At 49.1% G+C, this 27407-nt stretch overlaps 1 protein-coding gene across 1 annotated transcript; it reads left to right on the top strand.

Moving 5' to 3' along the window:
- Positions 1-1123: 1123 nt before the first annotated feature.
- On the top strand, positions 1124-21248 carry PTGDR (prostaglandin D2 receptor). Its single transcript, XM_083515806.1, has 2 exons — positions 1124-2042; positions 20995-21248. Exons 1-2 carry the CDS (start codon positions 1140-1142, stop codon positions 21226-21228), a joined length of 1137 nt encoding a protein of 378 aa, XP_083371932.1. The 5' UTR covers positions 1124-1139; the 3' UTR covers positions 21229-21248.
- The last annotated feature ends 6159 nt before the right edge of the window (positions 21249-27407 follow it).

Here is a 27407-nt window from a genome sequence, read left to right as displayed (position 1 = left end):
GAGGTCTTTAAGCAGAGGCTTGACAACCATATGTCAGGAGTGCTCTGATGGTGTTTCCTGCTTGGCAGGGGGTTGGACTCGATGGCCCTTGTGGTCTCTTCCAACTCTAGGATTCTATGATTCTATGATTGGTCCCTCCCTCCCCTCGACTTCTGCAGTGCTGGAACTTTACCTGGGGAGATAGGAAGATGCTTTTGGTTCATCTTCCAGTGGGCTGACCTTCCTGAGGGGCAGGTTCCTTCAATCCTACCTGGAGAGGCCTGAGGGTGAACTTTGGACTTCCTGCATTCAAAGCAGATACTCTCCCGGTCACCTATGACCCTTCCCCCTCAAAGAACCAGTTTTTGCAAAGCCTCCCTATCTGGTCACCTGAGGGCAATTCATACCATGAAGCTGCCTTATTCTGAGTCAGACCCTTATCTAGCTGCGCCTTACGTGCTCTGAATGGCAGCGGCTCTCCGGGGTTTTGGACAGGGCCTTACCTGGAGTGGAGATGCTGCCAGCCAGGGACTGAACCCGGGACCTTCTGCAGGCAAAGCAGATGTCCTGCCGCACTGCCATCCTATGCGCCTTTGACTGGCGAAATCCCCGCCCCAAACACCCTGAAGTGGATCCCTTTTTCCGAGTTACTGCTGCAAATCCGGACGGAAGTGGCGGTGAGGACGGGCAGAGTGCCTCTGGGCATGTGCAGTGCGCCCTTGTCGCCGGCAACCTTTCGGCAGGACCACTGTACCCAACCTATTACCCTTCTCGGCGCTGCAGGTGAGGGTTTCTGGGGCAGAGGAGGTGCCTTGCCAGGCAACCCTAAGCCCCAGCACCTCTCCTTTCCTCGACCCTTTGCCGCCTGCCGAAAAGGACTCCATCCCTCTCGCTTGCTCCCGCCCGCCCCCTTCCCACAGACAGCCGCGATTCCTTCCCGGCTCCCCGTGGGAACAAACGGCCCCTTCTCCGCCCTCCCGGCGAGGCCAGCGCTTCCTTCTCTTAGCCCCCGCCCCGTCTGCGGGAGGCCGTCCACCCTCCTGTCCACCCTCCCCGCCCCGCGCCCCTTCATAGGCACGGCTCGCCCCGCCGCGCCGCCCCACACGCGTCCCGCCCTGCCCGCCCCGTCGAGGCGCACGCTCTCGCCCGCCGCCGGCTCCATGGACGGCGGCGGCGCTTACCGCTGCCGCGCCAACCGGCACCTGGAGGGCGGCCAGTCGGCGCTGCCGGGCTCGCTGCTCTTCGCGGCCGGCCTGCTGGGCAACGTGTTGGCGCTGGGGATCCTGTGGCAGCACCAACTCCGCGCGCGGCTGCAGCGCGCCGGCGGCTGGGGGCGCCCAAGGGCGTCCGCCTTCTACCTCCTGGTCAGCGCCTTGGCCGCCACCGACCTGCTGGGCAAGTGCCTGCTCAGCCCCATCGTCCTGGCCGCCTATGCGCGCAACCGCAGCCTCAGCGAGCTCTGGCCGACGCCAGCAGCTGCCGTCGGGGAAGACGCAGCCGCTGACACTGGAGACGCGAACCCCGGGAGCCTGTGCCAGCTGTTCGCCTTCCTGATGGCTTTCTTCGGCCTGGCGCCCACCATGCTGCTACTAGCCATGGCCCTGGAGTGCTGCCTGTCGCTGGGACACCCCTACTTTTACCAGCGCCACACCAGCCGGCGCCTGGGCGCGCTGCTAACCGTCGCGGCGGGCGCGCTGTGCGCCCTCTTCTGCGCCCTGCCGCTGCTGGGATTCGGTGCCATCGTGCAGTACTGCCCGGGCACCTGGTGCTTCATCCGCATGGCCGGCGGCGGGCGGGCCTACTCGGTGCTCTACGCCAGCCTCCTGGGCGCGCTGGGACTCGCCATCGGACTCTGCAACCTGGTCAGCATGCGCAGCCTCTACCGCATGGCGCGCCGGCAACCCCCGCGAAGGAGCCAGCCGGCCGGAGCGCACGGAAGCGGCGGTGGCCCCGGCGCCCCGTCGACAGCGCCTCCCGGCGCCGGCCGCACCGAGGAGCTGGGCCAGCTGGTCTTGCTGGCTCTCATGACCGCCCTCTTCACCATCTGCTCCCTGCCCATGATCGTAAGTAACGCTACGAGGGGGGGACGGGAGAGCTGTGCACCTTGGAGAGACCCTGGCCGTCGAGGGAAACGCCCCGTCGGAAGGCGCGCTCTGTGCGCCCAGAGGGAATAATCATCATCATCATCATCAGTGGCGTAGCGTGGGTTGTCAGCACCCGGGGCAAGGCAAGTAATTTGCGCCCCCTAACCCGTGGATTTGCGCCCCCTAACCCTAACCCCCAGATGTTGCGCCCGGTGCGGCCGCCCCCCCCCTGCACCCCCCACGCTATGCCACTGATGATGATGATGATGATGATGATGATGATGATAATAATAATAATAATAATAATAATAATAATAATAATAATAATTCTACCCCGCCCATCTGGCTGGATTTCCCCAGTCACTCTGGGCGGCTTCCAACAAAAGATTAAAAATACATTAGAACATCAGTCATTCAAAACTTCCCTAAAAAGGGCTTCCTTCAGATGTCTTCTAAATATCAGATAGTTGTTTATTTCCTTGACATCCCATGGGAGGGTGTTCCACAGGGCCTCTCCAGGGAACCTCCAGCCATAGGAGCCAACTCCGAGGGACTGAGGGGGCTTTGCCCCCCAAATAATATATTTGAGGGGATCAGGGGCCCCCAAAGTTGACTGGCATTCAAATGGTTTGTGTGCACCACATTATGTGATGAATTATGTGGGGCAGGGCTTACCTGGGCTACCACAGTATTTAATTCAAGTTGGCGCTCCTGCCTCCAGCATTTTGGTCCTTGGTGGGGGGCAGCCTCCCCCCGGCTGTGTATGTCTAGATGCCTAGAGAGCATGGAGTAGGTATCTCAAGTACCACATTGCCATGTGCCTCTCAAAGGCACCCCTGGCATCCGCAGCTAGAGCTGAGAAAGACTTGGGGTGAGAGGAAGATCAGAGGGTCTCCTTGTGCCAGCCAGCCGTGGGCCAGGCTGAACCCAGCATCTTGTGGGGCCTGAGACAGAAGAGAGATGGTCCACCCCCTTTTGCAAACACTTTCTGCCAGAACACTGCCGTGGTCACACTTGCAGGTAAAGATAAAGGTAAAGGGACCCCTGACCATTAGGTCCAGTTGTGGCCAACTCTGGGGTTGCGGCGCTCATCTTGCTTTATTGGCCGAGGGAGCCGGCATACAGCTTCCGGGCCATGGGGCCAGCAGGACTAAGCCGCTTCTGGCGAACCAGAGCAGAGCACGGAAACGCCGTTTACCTTCCCGCCGGAGCGGTTCCTATTTATCTACTTGCACTTTGACATGCTTTCAAACTGCTAGGTTGGCAGGAGCAGGGACCGAGCAACAGGAGCTCACCCCGTCGCGGGGATTCGAACTGCCGACCTTCTGATCTGCAAGTCCTAGGCTCTGTGGTGTAAGCCACAGCGCCACCCACGTCCCCTGCGCCACCCGCGTTTCTTGCAGGTAGATAGATTTAAAAACTAAACTGAGGACTGTGTGAAATTAGGTCGGGAGACACAGAATCGTCTCAGTGCTATTTTTTCTAGGAAAAGAGGTACCGGGACTCATCTTGTTCTCTTAGAATGGCAATGGTGCCCATCTGAGAGGGGCCGGAACTGAGTTCCAAGGGTCATCTAGTCCAACCCCATGCAATGCAGAAATCTTTCACCCAGCATGAGGCTTGAACCCTCAACCAGCTGAGCTGTCTGGGTCTGAAGATCTACCCCAGTGAAGGCAGCACTGAGAATCATTGAGTGGTGAATTGGGCTCTTATTTTTATTTTTGGTGGACTGATGTGGATTTTGCTGTTTGTAGTGATATTACTGTTACCACCGTTATATTCTCATTTTTTACTTTACTTCTCATTGTGTATTCTTTGTGGGACACCTTGAGATTTTGTTAGAAAGGTGCTGAATAAATTTAATAAAACTAACAACAGTAATAATAAATTAGCACACTTAATAATAATAATAATAATAATAATAATAATAATAATAATTTATTATTTATACCCTGCCCATCTGGCTGAGTTTCCCCAGCCACTCTGGGCAGCTCCCAATCAAATGTTAAAAACAGTACAGCATTAAATATTTAAATAATAATAATATTAAGGACACCCGAAGAGCCTGCAGGATGAGGCCAATGGCCCGTCTGGTCCAGAATTCTGTTCTCCCAGTGGCCAACCAGATTCCTGTTGGAAACCCGCAAGCAGAACTTGAGCAGAACACCCCGGTTGTGGTTCCCTGCAACTGGTAGACTGCCACCCAGAGTGGAGGTTCCACCCTTTTAGTCTTGCCTGCAGGGGCACAGATGCCATACACCAGGCATAGGCAAACTCAGCCCTCTAGATGTTTTTGGGACTACAATTCCCATCATCCCTGCCCACTGTTCCTGTTAGCTAGGGATAATGGGAGTTGTAGTCCCGAAACATCTAGAGGGCCGCGTTTGCCTGTGCCTGCCACACGCGATGATCTGCGCACCTGATTAGAAGAGGGCCGGCGACTTCTGCTAGCAAACGTGTCTTTTCCATGTTTCAAGCCTCCCTGAACAGTTTTAGCTCTAATCTCCCTTTTGCATCTCTTTGATAACTGCGCACCTTCCTGTCCCTTCTGCTGAAGCCCTCGCAGATTGTTTAATTTAACAGAAAACAGAGCCTGGGCCATAGCAGGACTGCGGTGATAAATGATCTAGCAGCTATTAACACAGGCTGGAATTGTTTTAGGAAAGGGGGAAAAATCACAGTAGGGGGAAAAATCACAGTAGGCAGAGATCTTACACCGGCTGCTCCCTGGAGGCAGAATTCTGAAAAAGGGGAACTTCACACAAGAGGGTTGGATTCTCCTTTCTAACATCCTCATTGGCCTGGCCAAAATATCCGTGACATATTCTTGCTTTCACTTTTGGGGGTGACAGTTTGGAGTCTGTTTTCCATCCACGTTGCAATCAATCTCTAGAACAAATTGGTTGGAGATAATGGCCCGGCGGTTGAGGGTGTTTTCTGCAGCATGTTCTTGACACAAGAATAGTTTATTAGCGGTGGATTTATCTCGCTTTGCTTTGGTCCGTGTCTCTTTCCCAAATCATGCCCCGTTATTGCTGCCTAGGAGGGCCACAGTGCATGCAAAAGAAGCAAAGAAAATGAAACAGAACATTTGTGGTATAAAAAAATTACAGGATTTCAGCAGGAAGATATGCACCGACTGGGAATGAAGCAGCGTGATCAGCCCCCAAGCTTTTGCAGGTGCAACCGGCGTTGAAATCGTGATCACGTGTGACCTCCCTGATAGCATCGTGAGCACAAATCATCATGCATGTGCATTCAAAAGGACGTCTGGCTGTTTTTCACATCCCAGATTAGCTCAGCAGCAGTCTCCCAACCTGAGGTTTTGCAGCTTTCCCTGCGGCAGATGTTGATGGGTTTAAGGGCTTTAGAAAAACAGGGTGTATATAAGATACTCCAGGCTTTTAAATAGCTATTCGCCTAATAAGATGGGGGAAGGATAAAATGCTAAAAGTATCGCTTTACGCTTTGTAGTGTGTGCAGTTTGAGCTCAGTTTATAATCAAGTTACAAAGAAAAAATTTGAAATGGAGGCTGCAGGAGTGGTCTCTCTAGGGAGTTAGTCACATGCATGCATAACTAAGGGGCAGGGGACTTTTCCCAGGCTGAGGGCTGCATTCGCTTCTGGGCAAGAAAATGGGGACCACATGCTGGTAGTGACCAGAGCTGAAACTGAGAGAGGGGGACACAAGAAATGCCAAATTCACCCCTTGCAGTAGGCTACTTTCTACAGAAACCAACACAGCCCCTCTCTGTCATTTGTAGAAGATTTTGTAGAATCGTGGAGTTGGAAGGGACCACGAGGGTCATCTAGTCCAGCCCCCAGCAGTGCAGGAATCTTTTGCCCAACTTGGGGCAAATGCCACTAGATTTTGAAACGGTGCAAAATGTAGGCTCCTCTCCCGGTCTCTGATCCACCTTTCCTTTCTCCCTAGCTTTCTGAAATGACTCGCGTTCTCTTGCAGCAGTGACTGAGACTAAAGGAGAATTTGATCAGGACGCTTTAACTTCCCCCTGCTGCCCCACCAGAGAACAGAAGCATATATCTCCCAAGCCCCATAGCCATTGCCCCGTAAGTCACACCCCAACCCTGCTATGGGACATCACAGCGGACCTTGACTGCGCCCTCGCTGTTGTGGCTAAGGGCTCTGAACCCTGCACTGGTTTTCTTGAGAATCATCACATCACACCTCTCTGAGATTAGCACAAGAGCAGGGATGGAAAGAACAGCTGCCCTCTGCGGTGTTTGGACGTGGGAAGCGGTTCTGGGTAACAGAAAAGTCTCGCCGCTGTTCTCTCTTGGTTAAGCTGCAAAACATTCCGGCTGTGTTTTCGGAGCACCGATAATGACAAGGCTCAGATTTATCGGATTCTTTGCAGCTTGCTGCGAGTCAAAAGCTGCTAACTAATTGATTTCTGGAACGGGGCGGCGAGGGAACACTGACTAATGTTGATGCATTTGAGAACTTGCTGTGGTTACTTGCACACAGCCGGGAGAATGTTTCGCGCTGCCGGCCAACAGCATCCATTTTTTAGCCAACACGCACGGCATGTCTGGAACAGAGCAAAGAAGATTAAGGCAGATCTCTGGTCATCAAGGCAGCCCTGCTGAGTCTGACAAAAGAGACCATCAACTCCAATATCCTGTTTGCAGCAGAGATGATGTGCAGGACCCACAAAGCAAGGCAGCTTGAAGAGAGCAGCCTTCTCCTCCTGTAGCAGTGGCTTACCTGTGGTCCTTGCCTGGTGCGCTTTGCGGGCAGGATGAGGCCTCAGTTAGGAAAGCCAGTTTGCAATCTAGTTGTGTAGCCCTGCCCTGTGTGGTTAACGGGCTTTGAGGCCGGCACTTCTAGCCATGAGAGACAAAGCTGAGCAAACGAGCATAGAATCATAGAATCGTAAAGTTGGAAGGGACCCCTAAGGGTCATCCAGTCCAGCCCCCTGCAATGCAGAAATCTCAACAAGATCATCCATGACCAAATATCATCTCAATCGAAGCATCCCTGACAGATGGCCATTCAACCTCTGCTTAGAAACCTCCAAGGAAGGAGAGTCCACAACTTCCAGAGGGAGACTGTTCCACTGTTGAACAGCTCTTACTGTCAGAAAGTTCTTCCTTTCTGCTTAGTCAGAATCAGTGCCGGATTTACTTATAAGCTAGAGCCTAAGGCTTGCCAATCAGAAGGTTGGCGGTTCGAATCCCTGCGACGGGGTGAGCTCCCGTTGCTCGGTCCCTGCTCCTGCCAACCTAGCAGTTCAAAAGCACGTCAAAGTGCAAGTAGGTAAATAGGTACTGTTCCATTAGGTCCAGTCGTGACTGGCTCTGGGGTTGTGGCGCTCATCCCACTTTATTGACCAAGGGAGCCAACGTACAGCTTCCGGGTCATGTGGCCAGCATGACTAAGCCGCCTCTGGCGAACTAGAGCAGCGCACAAAAACGCTGTTTACCTTCCCGCCGGAGCGGTACCTATTTATCTACTTGCACTTTTTGGCGTGCTTTCGAACTGCTAGGTTGGCAGGAGCAGGGACTGAGCAACGGGAGCTCACCCCATCACAGTGATTCGAACCACCGACCTTCTGATCAGCAAGTCCTAGGCTCTGTGGTTTAACCCACAGCGCCACTCACGTTCACATTTATTACAGTACTTTCAGCATTCAGAGCCTTTGGTGTACATTATCACAGGAGTCCTCCCCATAGACCTGCAAATTAGGCCCATATTTACCCCAGGGAGACTGAACTCCTTCACTTTACAGAAGACAGTCTTCTGTTTGACAATCAATCTCTCTTCCCTGGGAACTGTAGTTCTGGGAGGGGGAAAACGGCGCCCTAACAGCTTAACAAACTACAGCTCCCAGGATTCTTTGGGGAAAGCCGTGGCTGTTTCAAGTTATATAAGAGCATTTTAATTGTGTGGTGTCCCGGGTCTATTTAAAGTTAAACTACTCTGAGAAGGGAGATCTGCAGAGACATTGGAGTTACCCATCAAAAGTTAGCAACTGTTAGCAGATCAAGGAAGTCAACTCGCCACAGGCTTCCCCACCAGCGTAAAATGTATAGCAAAGGCTACCAGCCACAGTGGCTGGGCTCTGTGCACCACAGCGGGAAGTCATTCTGGGTACCAGTTTTTGGAAAGCACAGGAAGGAAGAAAACTCTCTGCTTGCTGGTTTTCCGCAACCATCTGGTTGGCCCCTGTGAGAACAGGATCCTGGAACAAAAGGGCCATTCGCCTGATCTAACAGGGATCGCCTGATCCAACAGGCCCAGAGCCGCAGAATCCAGCTGTTCTGAGGGTGGGGTTGCACAGCTGGCTCCAATGCCAGCACTTTCTAAGTCTGTTCCACTGTCAAACTGGGAACCAGGCAGAGGGCCTTCTCGGTGGTTACGCCCACCCTGTGGAACGCCCTCCCACCAGATGTCAAGGAAATAAACAACTTTTTGACTTTTAGAAGACATCTGAAGGCAGCCCCGTTTAGGGAAGTTTTTAATGTCTGGTGTTTTGTCGTGTTTTTAATACAGTGGAACCTCGGTTTTCCAGTGTCTCGGAAGCCAAACATTTCCGTTTTCGAACGCCAAAAACCCAGAAGTAATTGCTTCCATTTTCGAACGCGCCTCACAAGTTGAACGGCTTCTGAGACGTGTTTCTCAGTTTTCTCGATTGAATTTGCCAACAGCCCATCGCGCCTCAGTTGTCTAACATCTCGGAAGTTGAACAGTCTTCCGGAATGGATTACGTTCGACAACCAAGATACCGCTGTATTCTGTTGGGAGTCGCCCGGAACGGATTACGTTCGACAACCAAGATACCGCTGTATTCTGTTGGGAGTCGCCCAGAGTGGCAGGGGAAACCCAGCCAGATGGGCAGGGTATAAATAATAAATTGTTGTTGTTGTTTGTACGGATGTTTAGACAGAATCTCCTTTCTTGTAACGTGAATCCACTGATTTGAGTCCAACCCTCCAGTGCAGGAGAAAACAAGCTTTCTCCATCCTCCATGTGACAGGCCATCAGAAGGTGACTATCCTTTCTCCTCCCAGTCTCCTCTTTTCCAAGCTAAACCTCCCCAACTCCCTCAACCGTTCTTCTTAAGGTGTTGTTTCCAGGCCCTGGGTCATCTTGGTTGCCCTTCTCTGAATTATGTTCCACCTTGTAAATGTTGTTGTTGTTGTTTAGTCATTTAGTCGTGGCCGACTCTTCGTGACCCCATGGACCAGAGCACGCCAGGCCCTCCTGTCTTCCACTGCCTCCCGCAGTTTGGTCAAACTCATGCTGGTAGCTTCGAGAACACTGTCCCACCATCTCGTCCTCTGTCGTCCCCTTCTCCTTGTGCCCTCCATCTTTCCCAACTTCAGGGTCTTTTCCAGGGAATCTTCTCTTCTCAGGAAGTGGCCAAAGTATTGGAGCCTCAGCTTCAGGATCTGTCCTTCCAGTGAACACTCAGGGCTGATTTCCTTCAGAATAGAGAGATTTGATCTTCTTGCAGTCCATGGGACTCTCAAGTGTCTCCTCCAGCTTGTAAATAGCCAACTTAAATTTAGATTTCTCTGCCCATATTTCACATTTGGCCACCACAGCAGGGTTAGGGGTGAGAACCATCTGGTCTGCCAGCCTGCCCCCCCCCACACTTTAAAGGACATTTTCTCAAGGAGACAGAAGAAGGAAGTCAATGTTAGCTAAAGTGTCTTTTCAGAACTGAACTTTGAGAGTACAGTGGCCCAGGAACAGCAGGAACCCTGTTAACACAAGAAATGGATGTTTGCCAACTGGCGTAAAAGTCTTCAGGCTTGGCCGGATTTGGTGCCAGATTTGATTCATCTGGCAGATTGCCAAATGCAGGCCAGTTTCTAGAGCCAGAACGGCTATTTTTGAGCTACTGACCCCATTCTGAAACTGCCCTTTCCTGTCTTCTCCTAGGCAAGGTTCAAGGCTCTTGGGTCAATTGGCAAGGCCCTTCCCAACTTGGGACCAGGATATCTCAAGGGATGCTTGATCGAGGGAGTCCCTGTCGGTGGTCCCCAGTGGCCCCGATCCACCAGCAGCTAGGTTTGAAAGAGGATTTACACAGAACAAAAGAAATTATCGTGAAAATCCCTGAAACGAGAAGTAATCGACTATAGAATAACAAAAATTCAAGAGAATAGGGCTATTCAAGAGAATAGGGCTATGTTTAAAGTCATTGAGGTTTTCATACCTTCTTTGTAAACTCGAGGAAGCATTTTCAGCCCTGCTCTTGAGCTTGTTTGATATCACTTAAAATCTTATCATTTCTTTATTTCCTTCTGAGGAAACTGATTAGTTCAGTGAAACGAGTTTTGTAGCCGGCATCTCGTTAAGTCTTTGTTTAATTCTAGTTGATTTTTTTTTTTTAACCTGAGGTACCACTTTAGCTAATTTTGCCTCCTGCTGCCGCCATGCGATTTCTGTTCTGATCTGATGCAAAGTTCTTAACCCGAGGTACTATTTCTGGGTTAGCGGAGTCTGTAACCTGAAGCGTCTGTAACCCGAGGTACCACTGTAGTACATTTACAGTCATACCTCATGTTACGTCCGCTTCATGTTACATTCTTTCAGGTTACGTCCTGCGGCGACCCAGAAGTACCGGAAAGGGTTACTTCCAGGTTTCGCCGCTCGCACATGTGCAGAAGCACAAAATGATGTCATGCGTATGCGCAGAAGCGATGAATTGCAACCAACGCGTGCGCAGACCTACCACTGCGGGCTGCATTCTTTTCATGCTGCAAACAGGCTTCTGGAACGGATACCGTTCGCAACCAGAGGTACCACTGTATATATAAAACAAAGGTGGCATTTTTTCATCTCCGCCAAGCTAAGCGGTTGGCTCCTTACCTCTCCTGCCCTGACCTAGCCACTGTGATCCACGTGACAGTCACCTCCAGACTGGATTATTGTAACTTGCTCTACGTGGGGCTGCCCTTGAGACTGACCCAGAAACTCCAGCGGGTTCAGAATGCCTTGGCAAGACTCCTTACTGGGTCTTCGCTGCGAGATCACATTCACCCGGTACTATACCAGCTGCACTGGCTCCCAGTGGAGTGCAGGATCAGGTTTAAGGTGCTGGTTTTAACCTTTAAAGCCCTATACGGCCTAGGACCCACGTACCTACGGGACTGCCTCTCCTGGTATGTCCCATGGAGGACCTTACGGTCTTTAAACAAAAACATATTGGAGGTCCCGGGCCACAGGGAGGTTAGGCTGGCCTCAACCAGAGCCAGGGCCTTTTCGGTCGTGGCCCCAGCCTGGTGGAACGCTCTGCCACAAGAGACCAGGGCCCTGCGGGACTTGACATCTTTCCGCAGGGCCTGCAAGACGGAGCTGTTCCGCCAGGGCACAGCCTGACAACCTCCTTTGGCAATCCTCACAGAACTCTAGCCCAATGGTTGCCATTAATTTGATTTGAACTGATTTTATAATAAAATGATTTTAGAATGTTGTATTATTTTACTGTTATTAGCCGCTCTGAGCCCGGCTTTAGCTGGGGAGGGCGGGATATAAATAAATTGTTGTTGTTGTTGTTGTTATCTCACCTTCTTTCCTCTGAAGAACTCAAGATGGCATACATAATACCCTTCTCTCTCCCCACGTTGTCTGCACAACAACCGTGAGAGGTAGGCTAGGCTAAAAGCATCCGATTGACCTCCCAGGGTCACCTAGTGAGTATTTAACCCTTGTCTCCAAGGTCCTAGCCTAGCAATCTAACAGCAGTGGCTCTGCAGTGTCTGGTTGCTGTTTTTTAAAACACTTTTAACTGATTGTTATCTTGAATTACAACCAGCCTTTGAAGCTGAGATCTTTCCGAGAACGGCATCTGCAATGGAATTGTTTTGGAGATGTTTCACTGCATGCTGTCTGGCGCCCTGGCCTCCTTTGAGACAAACGGCGGGATTCAAATTTACTAAATAAATAAACGGTATATAAATTGTGGGAATCAATGCAAGAAACTTGTGTCCTCCTGGAGAAACATTACTGGGAGGAGGGAACAAGAGTCCTTGGAAAATACCGTGGTATTTTCTCAAATTTAATCCGTTCCAGAAGTCCGCACCAAATCAAAGCGTTCCAAAACCAAAGCGCGCTTTCCCATAGGAAGTAATGCAAAACGGATTAATCCGTTCCAGACTTTTAAAAACAACCCCTAAAACAGCAATTAACATGGATTTTTCTATCTAATGAGACCATTGATCCATAAAATGAAAGCAATAATCAACGTACTATAAAATAAATAAGACAGTATTGTAGATGATAAAAAATTAAATTAACTTTTTTCCTTACCTGCACTGATGACAGTCATTGTTTGGATGGGGGCTTGTATCCATTTCTGCAGTCACACAATCAATCAGTAGCTGAACTGGGTACCACACAGTCAGAAAAACATATTAACTGAGAAAGCCTCAAAAACAAAAACAAAAAATAAATAGCAAAAACAAAAGCGCCAAACTTCATCCGTTCCAGAAGTCCGTTTGACTTCCAAAATGTTTGAAAACCAAGGTGCAGCTTCTGATTGGTGCAAGTGCCCCGGAAACAATAGCCAACAGCTGCATTGGGCGTTCAGCTTCCGAAAAAAACATTCAAAAACCGGAACACTTACTTCTGGGTTTTCAGCGTTTGAGAACCAATGGACCACTGTACCGTGAGTTCAAAATGTGGCTACCAGATTGCTGAGGGGATGTTGGGATTCCCTGCGGGGTGCTAAGAGGCAGGGGGCTTTGGAGGTATAAATGACCATGAGACTTTGAAAAACTGGTTTCCTTGGATCAAGTTAATTGGTTAATTTTGTTGATTTCATAGAACTCCAGGGACACCCAGGGGTCATCTAGTCCAACCCTCTGCAAAGCAGGAACCGCAGCTGAATCACCAGGCTGTGGACTGCGATGGAGAGCCAAGCCAAGGCGCAGGGAATCGTTTCCCTTCCAGCCACCCCCCTTGCCCCACCTTCCTCCACCTTGGTTCTCAAACATTCATATAGATACAAAAAGTCCTTGCGCTCGATACTATTTCCCAAATGGTGTTTCCAGAGGTTTCTCAGTAATGGATACAAAGTTCTGACTTTCTCTCGGGTGTAACTACTAAATTCCGTGGGCGTTTGAAAGATTGTCTTATCTCACACGTATAAGTTTGTTTTTTCTACCTTTTATTCCTGTATCTTTCCCGTTCTCATTTACTCAGTAGATTTTCTAATATGCTGATTCACTCATCACGCTTTTACCCTGAGCCATTTTCTCTGCCAGTGTCGGGTAGGATTTCCTTAACTTCCCAATCCTTAAAACATTTCCCAAACCTCCTTTTCTTCTGCTTCTGTAAAAAGTTAAAGGGACCCCTGAACATTAGGTCCAGTCGTGACCGACTCTGGGGTTGCGGCGCTCATCTCGCTTTATTGGCCGAGGGAGCCGGCGTACAGCTTCCGGGTCATGTGGCCAGCATGACTAAGCCGCTTCTGGCGAACCAGAGCAGCGCACGGAAATGCCGTTTACCTTCCCGCCAGAGCGGTACCTATTTATCTACTTGCACTTTTTGGCAACTGATTGACTGGTTGTGTGACTGCAGTACATTATTGCTTTCATTTTATGGATCCTTGGTCTTGTTGGATAGCAAAATTCATGTTAAATTGCTGTTTTAGGGGTTGTTTTTAAAAGTCTGGAATGGATGAAACTGTTTTGCATTACTTTCTATGGGAAAGCGTGCCTTGGTTTTGGAACGGACTTCCGGAACGGATTAAGTTTGAGAAGCAAGGTACCACTGTAACAGTTGTGGGAACTAAAATAAGGGCTGTTTCAGGCACCATAAGACAGCAGATAGGACCTGAGATCTTCAGATGGAGGGTGGCATACAAATTTAATAAAATAAATAAAAACAGAATCACAAAACTGTGAACTAGGTGGGGCTTCCCTTGTGCTTGACCCAGAAGCTGTGGCTAGCAGTGGCGTAGCGTGGGGGGTGCAGGGGGGGCCGGCCGCACCGGGCGCAACATCTGGGGGTTAGGGTTAGGGGGCGCAAATCCATGGGTTAGGGGGCGCAAATCCACGGGTTAGGGGGCGCAAATTACTTGCCTTGCCCCGGGTGCTGACAACCCACGCTACGCCACTGGTGGCTAGGGCAGGCTGCTGCAACCCGATTGCTGGCAGGAGTGAGGGCTTGCCAACAGATAACACCTGTACTTGGAGGTCTGCACCAGTTGCTAATTTTCTACCAGGCTGAGTTCAAGGTTTTAGGAAAGTCCTTAGCAACTTGGGACCAGTTTACCTGGAAGATTGCTGCACCTCTTATGTGCCAGTCGGGCTGATTCGGTCTGCGGAACTGGCGCTGTTACCAGTGCCACACAATAGCCGTTCTGCATTTGCAGGAACTTCATCTTTTTGTGCACTTTGGAACTCCCTGCCTCATGATACCAGGCAGGCGCCTCCACTGTGCTCTTTCTGGTGCCTGCTAAAAGCATTTGGGAACCGCAGATCCAGAAAAGGGACTATCTGCTTATGGGCCTGTCCGAAGAGATGGTATATACAGTGGTGCCCCGCAAGACGAATGCCTCGCAAGACGGAAAACTCACTAGACGAAGGAGTTTTCCGTTTTGGAGGTGCTTCGCAAAACGAATTTCCTATGGGCTTGCTTCGCAAGACGACAATGTCTTGCAAGTTCCTGCTGGTTTTTTTTCCTTCCCCCCCTTTTTCTAAGCCGCTAAGCCGCTTATCAGCTGATCCGATCAGCAGATAAGCCGCTAAAAGCCGCTAATAGCGCTAATCCACTAATCCGTCAATGGGCTTGCTTCGCAAGACGAAAAAACCGCTAGACGAAGAGAATCACAGAACGGATTCTTTTCGTCTTGCGAGGCACCACTGTATTAGCAGAGCCTTAACTATAAGCATCTTCAGCTTTTTGTTGTCTTGTGTCAGATCTCTTAGCCGGAAAGCAGTTTGGGGGAGTTTTTACAGGACCGCTGCAGTTACATTGTTTTTGGAAAGCTGTTAAATGCCTGCGGAGAACCAGAGCCTCACGTGGACATTCTGAGCCCTTTTAAGGCCAGGATTCTAAAGAGAGGAGGTTGGAGGTTGTCAAGAGGTTATTGGAGACATTTTCGAGAAGAGCAAATGTTGAGGTTGGTGCGTCAGAGTCCAGACTTGGCCAAGTTCAAGGGTGGCTGTAACGCCCGTGGAGCCACTGCTTCCTTAGTTCCACAAACTCATCCCCAATGCCGCCCCCACAAAAGGCATTATTTAGAATAGTGGTTTGCATGACCCAGTAAAGACGATAATAAGGCAACAAAATTGAAAATGGTGACAGTTAATTTCACATCTATTCCAAATCCCACTACAGTGGTACCTTGCTTCTCAAACTTAATCTGTTCCAGAAGTCCGTTCCAAAACCAAGGCGTGCTTTCTCATAGAAGGCAATGCAAATCAGATTAATCCGTTCCAGACTTTTAAAAACAACCCCTAAAACAGCAATTTAACATGAATTTTGCTATCCAACAAGACCAAGGATCCATAAAATGAAAGCAATAATGTACTGCAGTCACACAATCAGTCAACCAGTAGCTGAACTGGGTTCCACACAGTCACAAAAACAAAACGAAAAAGAGCCGCCAAAATAAATAGCAAAAACAGACAGACCTCAGTGTTAACACTCAAAATGGAAGTGTGGCACTCAAATCGGAAGCGTAACACTCAAAACAGAGCACATTTGGCTTCCGGAAAAAGTTCGCAAACTGAAACACTGACTTCCGGGTTTGCAGTGTTTGGCTTCCAAGTTGTTTGAGTACCAAGGCGTCTGAGTACCAAGGTCACACTGTACTTAGATATATAGCAGGACGACCCTCCTGGAACGAACGCAGGGAGACTTGGAGCCAATTCTCATGTTCCAGAAAAGCACCTGAGAAGCACCTTTAGACTGCAAGTGTGCATATGAAAATAGGGATGTCCAATATAATAATAATAATGATGATGATGATGATGATGTTTTTATGTACTGAGTTGAATAGGATCCAAAATGCAGCAGTCTGATTGGTCCTAGAACAATAGGATCCAGAATGCAGCAGTCTGATTGGTCCACAGGAGCCACCCAATCCAGTTCCAGGTGGAAGTGAATCCACAACCTGATTGGCCTACAGGAGAATCCCGGAATTAGCCAATCACATGGGGCCCATTGTGTAAAGAACGTATATAAAGCAGACATTCTGGGGAAACTTCCATTCCTCCTCACCACTACGAGCTGAATAAAGAGCATGAAATCCACTCTCGACTCTGAGTATATTTCAAATAATACTCTGCCCATCTGACTGGCTTGCCCCAGCTGCTCTGGGCAGCTTCCGACAAATTATAAAAACATAATAAAACATTAAACCAAACAAAAAACCTTCCTTATTCAGGGCTGCCTTCAAATGTTTTCTGATGGTGGTACAGTCTCCCTCTGGAGGCGGTGGACTCTCCTTCCTTGGAGGTTTTTAAGCAGAGGTTGGATGGCCATCTATCATGGATGCTTCAGTTGAGATTCCTGCATTGCAAGGGCTTGGACTAGATCAGTGTTTCCCAACCACTGTTCCGCGGCACACTAGTGTGCCGCGAGATGTTGCCTGGTGTGCCGCGGGAAAAATTAAAAAATTCGAAAGATTTTTTTTTAAAGTCAAATTTTCGATTGGGGCGCTGTCACTAGATGACCCCTGGGGTTCCCTCCCTCCCTCCCGCTCTGCGCCTCCCTCCTCCTCCTCCGGGGAGGCCCTTCCTGGCTCTCGGCCAAGGCTTGGCGGCTGCCACTCACTCACTTGCTCGCCCACCCGTCCCTCCATCCCTGCACCCGGCCTCTCCCCCTCCGTCCCCGGCGCGGGGGCTGCCGGGATCCATAGTCCCCTCGCCCTTGGGCTCCGCGCCTGCGCGGGTTGCGCGAACTACCTTTCCCAGCGTGGCCTGGCGGGCCGGGCGTTTTGTTTGAAGCGCTCTTCTCCCGGCCATGGAATGAGCGCGGCGGCGGCGGCCGGGCGGGCAGGGGCTCTTCCGCGCAGACCCCGCGCAGCCTGCCTGCGCCCCCGCGGAGATCAGGCAGCAGGATGAAGCCCGGGGATCCCCGCAGAGGCGGAGCGGCGGAGGTGGAGGCTGCCCCCCAGGTAGGGCTGCGTCGGGGGTTTTTTATTTTTGCAATGCTGCATCCGCGCCGGAGGGGACGCATCAGACCGCGGGGAGACCCCTTGGCGGGCGTCCAAGGCAATGCATGCGTGCAGGCGTTGCATGGAGTGCACTGCAATGCAATGGCAACGCGGCACCCTGCATGCATGCATGCAACTTCCACCGGCGCTCCGGACTTGGCAGGTGAGGGGGGTCACCAGTGGGCGGCAGAGAGAGCCGGGAGGGCGAAGGGGAGCCGGGGGGGAGCAGCGCTGCTCCCCGAGCCGAGCCCGGGGGGAAACTTTGGCGTCGTTGCGCCGGGTGTTGGAAGCGGAGGCTGGCGGGGGCCCCTCACCTGCAAAACCTGGTCGCCTCTCATATATTTCGTGCATTGCATTCATCGCCCGCTTTCTCCTCCAAGGAGCTCCCGGGGGGGCGCGTGGTTCTCCCCATGTTATCCTCGCAACAACAGCCCTGCGAGGTGGGTCAGGCGAGTGGCCCAAGGGAGCACCCAGGGATTGTCCTGGCCAGGTGGGGTGATTTGAATCCTGCTCTCTGCCCGGTCTTCGTCCTCATTTAGCCCCCACATGTGCATGACTGTGCATGACTGAGGTTTTCCCCCCTCGTCTTGGCTATGGTGTGAGTCTGTGCTGTTAATTAATGGGGTTCTGCCTTCGGAGAAGATGAGCCAGCCCTCAAGGAGGTGATTATGTAATTTGCTAGCAATTCATGTCCCTCCCGGCGTGACGCTGCGCGCTGACGTCACGGGGCTGTAATGGTGGTGTGCCTCGAGATTTTTTTCATGAAACAAGTGTGCCTTTGCCCAAAAAAGGTTGGGAAACACTGGACTAGATGACCCTTAGGGTCCCTTCCAACTCTGATTCTATGGAAGCCCCTTCAAAGAAACAGTTTTGAGACAGAACTGAGCAACCACCACCTTTACCCACAGGGGGGAGCTCTTTGCACATGCAGGCGGCCGAAAAACCAAAGCAAAGGGTTTTGGGGTTTTTTTTGCAATTCTTGCTTACAATATTTCAGTGGCTTTTGGGATAGCGACTCTCCAGATGTTGCTCTCCATTACCAATTTATTCCATAAAATTTATACACCGTGTGGTTGTTAAAAAGCAGGCGTCCTGGTTTTCAACCTCCAAAAGTTGTACGGTATGATATACTACCTTCCCCACCACCACCCAACTTTGCTCAAGGTGGCCTGCATAATTCACCTCCTCTCCATTTTATCCATATATATATATATATAAATTTTATTAGATTTTCCACAATAACAAAAGCAGAATGATACACAAAAACAGAAAAAGAGAAGGGAAAAAAGGAGCAATAAACAAATAAACAGTGACAACAAACTTAATTCTTCACAAATCCAACCTTTTAAACATCTTGGCTGACGTCCTCAAGTGCCTCCCTTCTGAGTTTCCTTGTAGTTAAAAGTAGCAGCTTTCCAATATCATTATTAAACTAAAACAATTTCCAATTATAGTCCATCTTATTCACTTTTCTTAACATTCTAAATCCCATTTATTTAATTATTACATAGTTTCATCCTAGGCCTATTTGTTTTCTTTCAAGTAATTTCTAATTTTTTATATGACAATATTTAGTCAAACAGTCCTTAAATCTCCTCCAGTCCTCTTGAAACTCCTCTTCTTTCTGGTCACGGATTCCCATTTCTCAACAACCCTGCGAGGTAAGTTAGGCTGAGAGGCAACGGCTGGTCCAAGGTCACCCATGGCTGAGTGGTAGATTCGAACCCGTGTCTCCCAAGTCATACGCTCTAACCACTACACCCCCACTGCCTCTGCAATGTAATGCTGAAGATGTAGCTCTCTACCCCGGCCTTTGGTGGCCAAGACAGCTGTTTCTGGGATACACCCCTTTCCCTGTGGTTTGTCTTTTAGATGAACTGTTTTTCAATACGTACCAAGTTTTAAATTGATGTAAATCTGTCCTGGGACCTGATGTTACAGAAGGGCAGGTAATAAACGAACCAACAGGAAAGCTCAGTTGGTTAGAGTGTGGTGCTGATAATGCCAAGGTTGCAGGATGAATCCCCGTTTGGGACATCTGCATATTCCTGCATTGCAAGGGGTTGGAATAGATTATTATTATTCTTGTTGTTGTTGTTTAGTCGTTTAATTGTGTCCGCCTCTTCGTGACCCCCTGGACCAGAGCACACCAGGCCCTCCTGTCTTCCACTGCCTCCCGCAGTTTGGTCAAACTCATGTTTGTAGCTTCAAGAACACTGTCCCACCATCTCGTCCTCTGTCATCCCCTTCTCCTTGTGCCCTCTATCTTTCCCAACATCAGGGTCTTTTCCAGGGAGTCTTCTCTTCTCATGAGGTGGCCAAAGTCTTGGAGTCTCAGCTTCAGGATCTGTCCTTCCAGTGAGCACTCAGGGCTGATTTCCTTCAGAATGGAGAGGTTTGATCTTCTTGCAGTCCATGGGACTCTCAAGAGTCTCCTCCAGCACCAGAATTCAAAAGCATCAGTTCTTCAGCCATCAGCCTTCTTTATGGTCCAGCTCTCGCTTCCATACATCACTACTGGGAAAACCATAGCTTTAACTATATGGCAAGATGATGTCTCTGCTTTTTAAGATGCTGTCTAGGTTTGTCATTGTTATTCAATACGTAGTGAGTTTTAAATTGATGTAAATTTGTCCTGGGACGTGATGTTGAAGAAGGGCAGGTAATAAACGAACCAACAGGAAAGCTCAGTTGGTTAGAGCGTGGTGCTGATAATGCCAAGGTTGCAGGATGAATCCCCGTTTGGGACATCTGCATATTCCGGCATTGCAAGGGGTTGGAATAGATGATTCTAGCCCCTTCCAACTCTGAAATTCTATGCTTCTGTGAGTGCCTGGAGGCTGTTGGAGGATGGATGGCGGCTAACAGATTGAGGTTGAATCCTGACAAGACAGAAATACTGTTCTTGGGGGACAAGGGACAGGCTGGTGTGGAGGGCTCCCTGGTCCTGAATGGGGTAACTGTGCCCCTGAAGGACCAAGTGCGCAGCCTGGGAGTCATTTTGGACTCACAGCTGTCCATGGAGGCACAGGTCAATTCTGTGTCCAGGGCAGCTGTCTACCAGCTCCATCTGGTACGCAGGATGAGATGGATTGTCTGGCCAGAGTGGTGCATGCTCTGGTTATCTCCCGCTTGGACTACTGCAATGCGCTCTACATGGGGCTACCTTTGAAGGTGACCCGGAAACTGCAACTAATCCAGAATGCGGCAGCTAGACTGGTGACTGGAAGACCACATAACACCGGTCTTAAAAGACCTACATTGGCTCCCAGTAAGTTTCTGAGCAGAATTCAAAGTGTTGGTGTTGACCTTTAAAGCCCTAAACGGCCTCGGCCCAGTATAACTGAAGGAGTGTCTCCACCCCCATTGTTCTGCCCAGACAGAACGCTGAGGGCCTTCTGGCGGTTCCCTCACTGCGAGAAGCCAAGTTACAGGGAACCAGGTAGAGGGCCTTCTTGGTGGTGGCGCCCACTCTGTGGAACGCCCTCCCACCAGATGTCAAAGAGAAAAACAACTACCAGACTTTTAGAAGGCATCTGAAGACAGCCCTGTTTAGGGAAGCTTTTAATGTTTGATGCATTACAGTATTTTAATATATTGTTGGAAGCCCCCCAGAGTGGCTGGGGAAGCCCAGCCAAATGGGCAGGGTATAAAAATTATTATTATTATTATTATTATTATTATTATTATTATTATTATTATTCTATGAAGTAGTAGTCACAATAATACTCAGCCACCTCAATCTTCCGCAAGTGAGTTTTTCAACCTGTCTCCCTCCCCTCCCACAGGTCCGCGCTTACGTCGGCGCATTTGCCCCCGATTTCGACGAGAAGGCGGACCTCACCGCCCTGCGTTTCTTCTCCGTGAACTCCATCGTGGACCCCTGGGTCTTCATTATTTTCCGGACGTCCCTCTTCCGCAGTTGGCTCCACCGGGTTTCGAGGAGGCTGAGCTCAAAAAGGTCCACAGACTCTCAGCTGCTAGAAACTTGGGAGCGGAAAGGATCCGATCGTCTGCAGTGAGGCATTTCTGCCTTCTGAGGAGCTGGTACTGGAGGGGGTCCAGCCGGACTTCCCCCACCCCCATCCCGGCCCTGTAAATCATCCATAGTCCAAGGAACAGGCCGACAAGCAAACATTTTCCCTGGTCAGAAAGAAGCAGCTGGCTTAAGCTGCATGGTTAACCTCTGGAACTCATGCCCACTGGAGACAGCAATGACCACCAGCCTGGGTGACTTTGAAAGAAGACTGGACAAATTTGTGGAAGAGAGGGCTTGCAATGGCTACTAGCCAGGACTGCTAGGCTCTGCCTCCACTGCAATGCTTCTGAATAACAGTTGATGGAAACCGCAGGAAGGTCTTGTGTTCGAATCCTGATTATCGGATTCCCATTGGGCGTCTGGTTGGCCAGTGTAAGAACCAGGCGCTTGCGGGAATAGATGGGCCATTGGCCTAATCCAGCGGGGTCTTCTTGGGTTTTTAATGTAGTGACCGCACCACCATTCATGGTTTCTGTTCTTTTAAGATGGGTGAAAAATCCAAGAAGCAGTCACCAAATTTGGGGGGGACATGGACATTGCACCCCCGGCTGATCAAAGGTACTAGACGGTTTGCGTACTGCCTGCAGGTATCAGCCACTTGTGGGCAGGCCTGAAAAGTTAAAAAAGGAGGAGTCCGCTCTCTCCCAGCTTGCAAGGACTTTCCTGCCAGGTCTCCTGGAGGCCATGGCTGCTCACCAGTGGTGACCAGGCGAGTTGGCTGGCCTGATATGAGAATCCCATAGCCACGTGGATATGTGTGCTGCTGTCTCAAAAGGGCAAATTCCCCTTGTATTTCTGCCCACACGCCGCCGAGGAGACAGAAATCCGGAATGACCACCTTGATCATTCCCAGTAGAGCGGATGTGCGGCTGTCATTGTAGTATGTACCATATTTTTCGCTCCATAAGATGCACCTGACCATAAGAAGCACCTAGTTTTTAGAGGAGGAAAACAAGAAAAAAATTATTCTGAATACAACAGTGGATGTATGATTTTTGTGGTGCATGCTGTGGCCACAGACATGTGATCTGATGGTGAATTTGGGGTGACCCAATGCAGAAATCCTGAGGATCCATGTGGATCCATGCTTTGTAACCACATTTTTGTACCATTGCAGCCCCAGGAAACAGTGGATGCGTGATTTTTTTGGTGCAGGCTGTAGCCATGGACATGCTATGTGATCTGATGGTGAATTTGGGGTGACCCAATGCAAAAATCCTGAGGATCCATGGGCTTTTACCTCCCCCCTCCTAGGCAGCCTCCTAGCATCCCTTATCTCTCTTCCGATCCCACCAATCAGCTGTTTCCTTTCAACACTCCCTGCCCTCTTATTTGCCTTAGTGTCTTTTCCTTAGCTGGAGCAGTTTTTTGCTCCTCCTTTTCTTCTAATTTCTCTCCTCATTGCTTTAGTCTTCCTGTTTCCCCCCTTTGCAAGTTTGCGGTCTTTACCTCCCCCCTCCCAGGCAGCCTCCTTTATCTCTAGTGTCCCTTATCTCTCTCCATGATCGGCAAACGATCAGCAGCTTTGTTTCAACACCCCCTTCCCTCTTTCAAAAAAAAAAAAAAAGCATGATCTGCTTTTCGCCCCTGGGCAATTCGGCTCCAGGGACCACACATTTGCTCCATAAGACGCACAGACACTTCCCCTTACTTTTTAGGAAGAAAAAAGTGTGTCTTAGGGAGAGAAAAATACGGTACATTCCTAGATACTCCCATCTCGAAATAGGAGACTGTGGCGCTGGGAAGGGGGCAGAAAGAGGCAGACAAAATAAAAGGATACACTTGATTTACCTTTTCTTGAAGGGGAGGGACGGTGGAGTTGATCTGCCCTCAGCTAAATCCTCCTTTCTGCGTTTAAATCAGGAATCTCCTCCTCAACATGCCCCCCCCCACATACTTTATACATGAATGGTGCAGATGTCATCAAGCCAATGTTGGGTTTCGTCCAGTGAATCATTAGCTTGCATGGTGGGGGGTTGGACTAGATGACCTGGGGAATCCCCTTCCAATTCTACAGTTCCGATTCTATGAATCGTGAGCCTTGCTGGGGAAGCTACGGAATGTTGAGCATCAGTCAGGCCAGGACTGAGAAAGGACAACTGAAACCATCAAAGGGGTTGGAGCCCTTGACAAAAAGGTTGGAAATAAAACTTCACGATGGTGTCACGTTGTTCTGCAATATTGGGGCGCATCCAGTCGTGCGTCGTTTGAGGGGTGAAGCCTCCCTGGAGGTGCCCCTTGTTCCGTTCCGGCCAAGCTCCGAAGAAACCTGTTTGTGTTTGCCGATTGGTTGGTCCTTCTGGCAATCACAAACACACACCCTCCCAGGAGCAGTTTTTCACCTTGGGAAGACCGGTTGGTTTGCTTCAGCCGGCCAAACAAATGTTTAGTCTGAGACATCTGCCAAGCGCCTGATATTTTTATTTTTAATATTTGTTATTTATTTTCCGTTTAATAATATACAATCACATCATCATTTTCTACTTTACCACCCTGTCTACTTCCTTCCCTCCCGCCTCATGGCTTTCAAAATTAACCTTTATATCGTTGCAATTTGTACGTTTTCCAATTCTAATGAGACTCGTTACAAAATGACTCAAAAATTAAATAAATATTGAAAGGTAGAAAATTTCTCATTACAAGTCTTCAGACAACCCTGCTAGGGATGTTAATTGCTTACAATAATCTTTCAGGTATCGTATAAATTTACTCCAGTCCTTTTGGAATACTTGATTATGTTGGTTTCGGATTTTTCCTGTCAGTTCTGCAAAGTCCATCATCTTCATCTGCCACTCTTCTTTCGTTGGGCTAAAGGAATTCTTGTTGCAGTTGTTGCATACATAAAGAGTCTTTTAACCTCCCTTGGTATATCTTTGCCCACTATACCCAATAAAAAGGCTTCTGGTTTTTTAACAAAAGTATTTTAAAACATTTTCTTTAACTCATTATATACCGTTTCCCAGAAAGCATTTACCTCTTTACAAGTCCACCACATGTGATAAAAGATACCTTCCCTTTCTTTACATTCCCAGTGCTCTTAAAGAGAATGTTATGAAAATGATGTATAGATGGTACTTAGGTAAAGGGAAAGGGACCCCTGACCATTAGGTCCAGTCGTGACCAACTCTGGGTTTGCGGCGCTCATCTCACTTTATTGGCCGAGGGAGCTGGCCTACAGCTTCTGGGTCATGTGGCCAGCAGGACCAAGCCGCTTCTGGCAAACCAGAGCAGCGCACGGAAACGCCGTTTACCTTCCCGCTGGAATGGTACCTATTTATCTACTTGCACTTTGACATGCTTTGGAACTGCTAGGTTGGCAGGAGCAGGGACCGAGCAACAGGAGCTCACCCCGTCGCGGGGATTCGAACCGCCAACCTTCTGATCGGCAAGTCCTAGGCTCTGTGGTTTAACCCACAGCACCACCCACGTCCCGTGAGTGCTTTGATTGATGGAATTAGTCCTGTTCCAGGTGCCTCGTAATACCCATTCCGCCCTTGTAAGAACTCAGTCTTTCAGTGTGGCAGAGTCCACACTTTGGAACTCCCTGCCACTTGATTATCAGGCAAGCGCCTTCACCGTACTCTTTTGGGTGCCTGCTAAAAACATCCTTGTTAGACAAACATATCCAGATGTTTAGAAAGTTCATGCGAGCTATAATGTTTTTAGTCTATTGTTATTGCAACTTTTCGAAAGTCTTAACTTATTGTCAGTTTTCCTTCGTGATAATTGTATGTCTTTTGTAAAGCGCCTTTTTATTTTACAAACAAGCAGTGTATAAGTTATGTGAAATAAACAGTAATAATAAATAGCCTCTGATTGCCTGATTGCCAACGACTGGGGTGCTTGCAAAGAATCTGGCAACAGCTGACATTTAGGCTCTTTTATATACCATGAAAAGCATCCAGCCTTTTGGGCACATTCCTGTCTTATTCAAGAAATAATGCATGCATCTCTTTATTATGTTGAGGAAGGCGCAGGCTGAATTCCCAGATATATCTCCAAGCAGGGCTGGAAGTGGAGACCCCCGTCTGAAATCCAGGAGAGATGCTACCAGTCAGTGTTGACAATACTGATTTGGATGAACCAGTAGCCTGATTCAGAATAAGGCAAAGTCCTAAGTTTACACGAATCTGGAGGAAAAACTCTCATGTCTTTGAAAGGTAGCATGGGAGATGTCCCCTTAAAGCAGTGGTGGCCAAACTCGGCCCTCCAGCTGTTTTGGGACTACAATTCCCATCATCCCTGACCACTGGTCCTGTTAGCTAGGGATGATGGGAGTTGTAGTCCCAAAACAGCTGGAGGGCCAAGTTTGGCCACCACTGCCTTAGAGGCATGCTCTGCAACGGACACACATCTGGGTCCAGATGTGGAAGGGCGGCAGCTGGAATTGCCGCTATGCCATCCAACAGGCAAAGGTGGGTTGTGGCTCTTTGCTTCCCTTCCTAGGGACCACAGAAGGAGGAGGCGGCAGTGGACTGGACCATTTCGGACAGCGTAAAATTGAAGAGTTTCCGCAGGCTAAGGAAAAGCCCTCTGTCAGCTTCAGGCACAAAGACATTTTATGGAGAATTTTCATTGTTCGTACCTTTGCATGCTTTTGCTTTTTTCTTCAAATTTTATGCCCCCTCATTTTAAAAAGTTCACAGTTCCGTATATAAAGGCCTTCAAAGAATAAATCAATTGGCTAGTCCTTCTCCCTGATGGGGTATTTCATTTTAGGTAAAGGGACCCCTGACCATTAGGTCCAGTCGTGACCAACTCTGGGGTTGCGGTGCTCATCTCGCTTTATTGGCCGAGGGAGCCGGCTTACAGCTTCCGGGTCATGTGGCCAGCATGACTAAGCCGCTTCTGGCGAACCAGAGCAGCGCACGGAAACACCGATTACTGGTTTTTTTTGGGAAATGTAATCAACTGTGTGGGTTGCTTTTTGGTACATTCAACACCTCGAAAGATTTCAAAGCCTGATGGCATGACTTTCTGCTTGCTGTTATTTGGCAGGAGCACAGAAATGTTGCAGAATGCAGTATTTGGGGTTTTTTACATGGATTTCAGCTCCCTCAGGATCTCTGCTTTCGCAAAGAAGCAAGCAAGATTCTAGAAGCTGTGTGAACAATGACTAATAAAATCTTAAGCCAGAGAAGTGGCTAAGCATTGGTGCCCTGTTTTGTTCTTTCCTTGTGGCTAGCAAAAAGTAGAATAAATTTTGCAAATGAATGACACACGGTCACAGAATTCATAACTGGTTGCAGAATTCAGCTTTTCCCGATGCAGAATTTTGCTCATTTATTTTAGCACACATCAGTTCACCTCCTTAAATGCAGGCAAACATTTATTTGGGATTGTTTGGGGACAAAAGCCACTTTGATTGAGGGCAATTCAGAGTGAAGAAATGAGGTAGGGACAGAGTCTAGAGCCGCCTCCACTCCTGCCATTGCCACCTTTTTTTAAAAAAAGCAAAGTTTCCAGCAGAAAGATAACAAGTACAATAAATAGGAACAACAAAGCAATAAACTCAACAACTAAGTAATCACTGGGCAGACTTTGATTGCTCTTCTGGTGGCAACAGCATTTCCTGTTTTAAAATGTCATGGGAGTAATGTTAGCAAGCTGCAAGACCATCCATTTCAGCTCCACCGAAATCACTTGAGTGGTTTGTGAAGTGCAGTTTGATTTTCTTCTCTCTAAAATTAACAGTGCCTTCAGAAAAAGGAAAGAGAAGTGTGGAAAAAATATCACAGGTTACAGAGAGAGAGAGAGAGAGAGAGAGAGAGAGAGAGAGAGAGAGAGAGAAAGAAAGAAAGAAAGAAAGAAAGAAAGAAAGAAAGAAAGAGGCCAACCCCAACCTCTCTCACCACCAAAGGAACACAAATGAACAGCAAAGAACCTGCACAAGCCACACTGGCACAAAACCCTACGTATAGTAAGTAAAATAGAAACATCGCCACCTGACCCCACCCCCACCCAGGTCACAGCTCACACCCTATTCATATCTTAAACATGCCCTTAAGACAGGATTTGTGAAGGAAAAGACAATGGGGAGCCTTTTCCATTTTCCTTTGACCTTGCGGAGAAAATGTTTGGTCAGTTTGGGAATCAAAATGGTTTCAGGTCAGTCTTCCTGTGCTGATCTTTGCTTGGTTGGTACACTTATGAACATTTAAC

Source organism: Podarcis liolepis (assembly GCF_965112155.1).
Source record: "Podarcis liolepis genome assembly, chromosome: 1".
Taxonomy (NCBI): Eukaryota; Metazoa; Chordata; class Lepidosauria; order Squamata; family Lacertidae; genus Podarcis; species Podarcis liolepis.
Note: the sequence above shows the minus strand (reverse complement) of the source record. Positions and strands in the feature narration are given on the sequence as shown.

Excerpts from the sequence above, each read along its gene's own strand:
- PTGDR (XM_083515806.1), top strand. The coding sequence starts at position 1,140 with ATGGACGGCGGCGGCGCTTACCGCTGCCGCGCCAACCGGCACCTGGAG. Across the intron at positions 2,043-20,994 it reads TCTGCTCCCTGCCCATGATC|GTCCGCGCTTACGTCGGCGC; the intron begins GTAAGTAACGCT and ends CCCCTCCCACAG.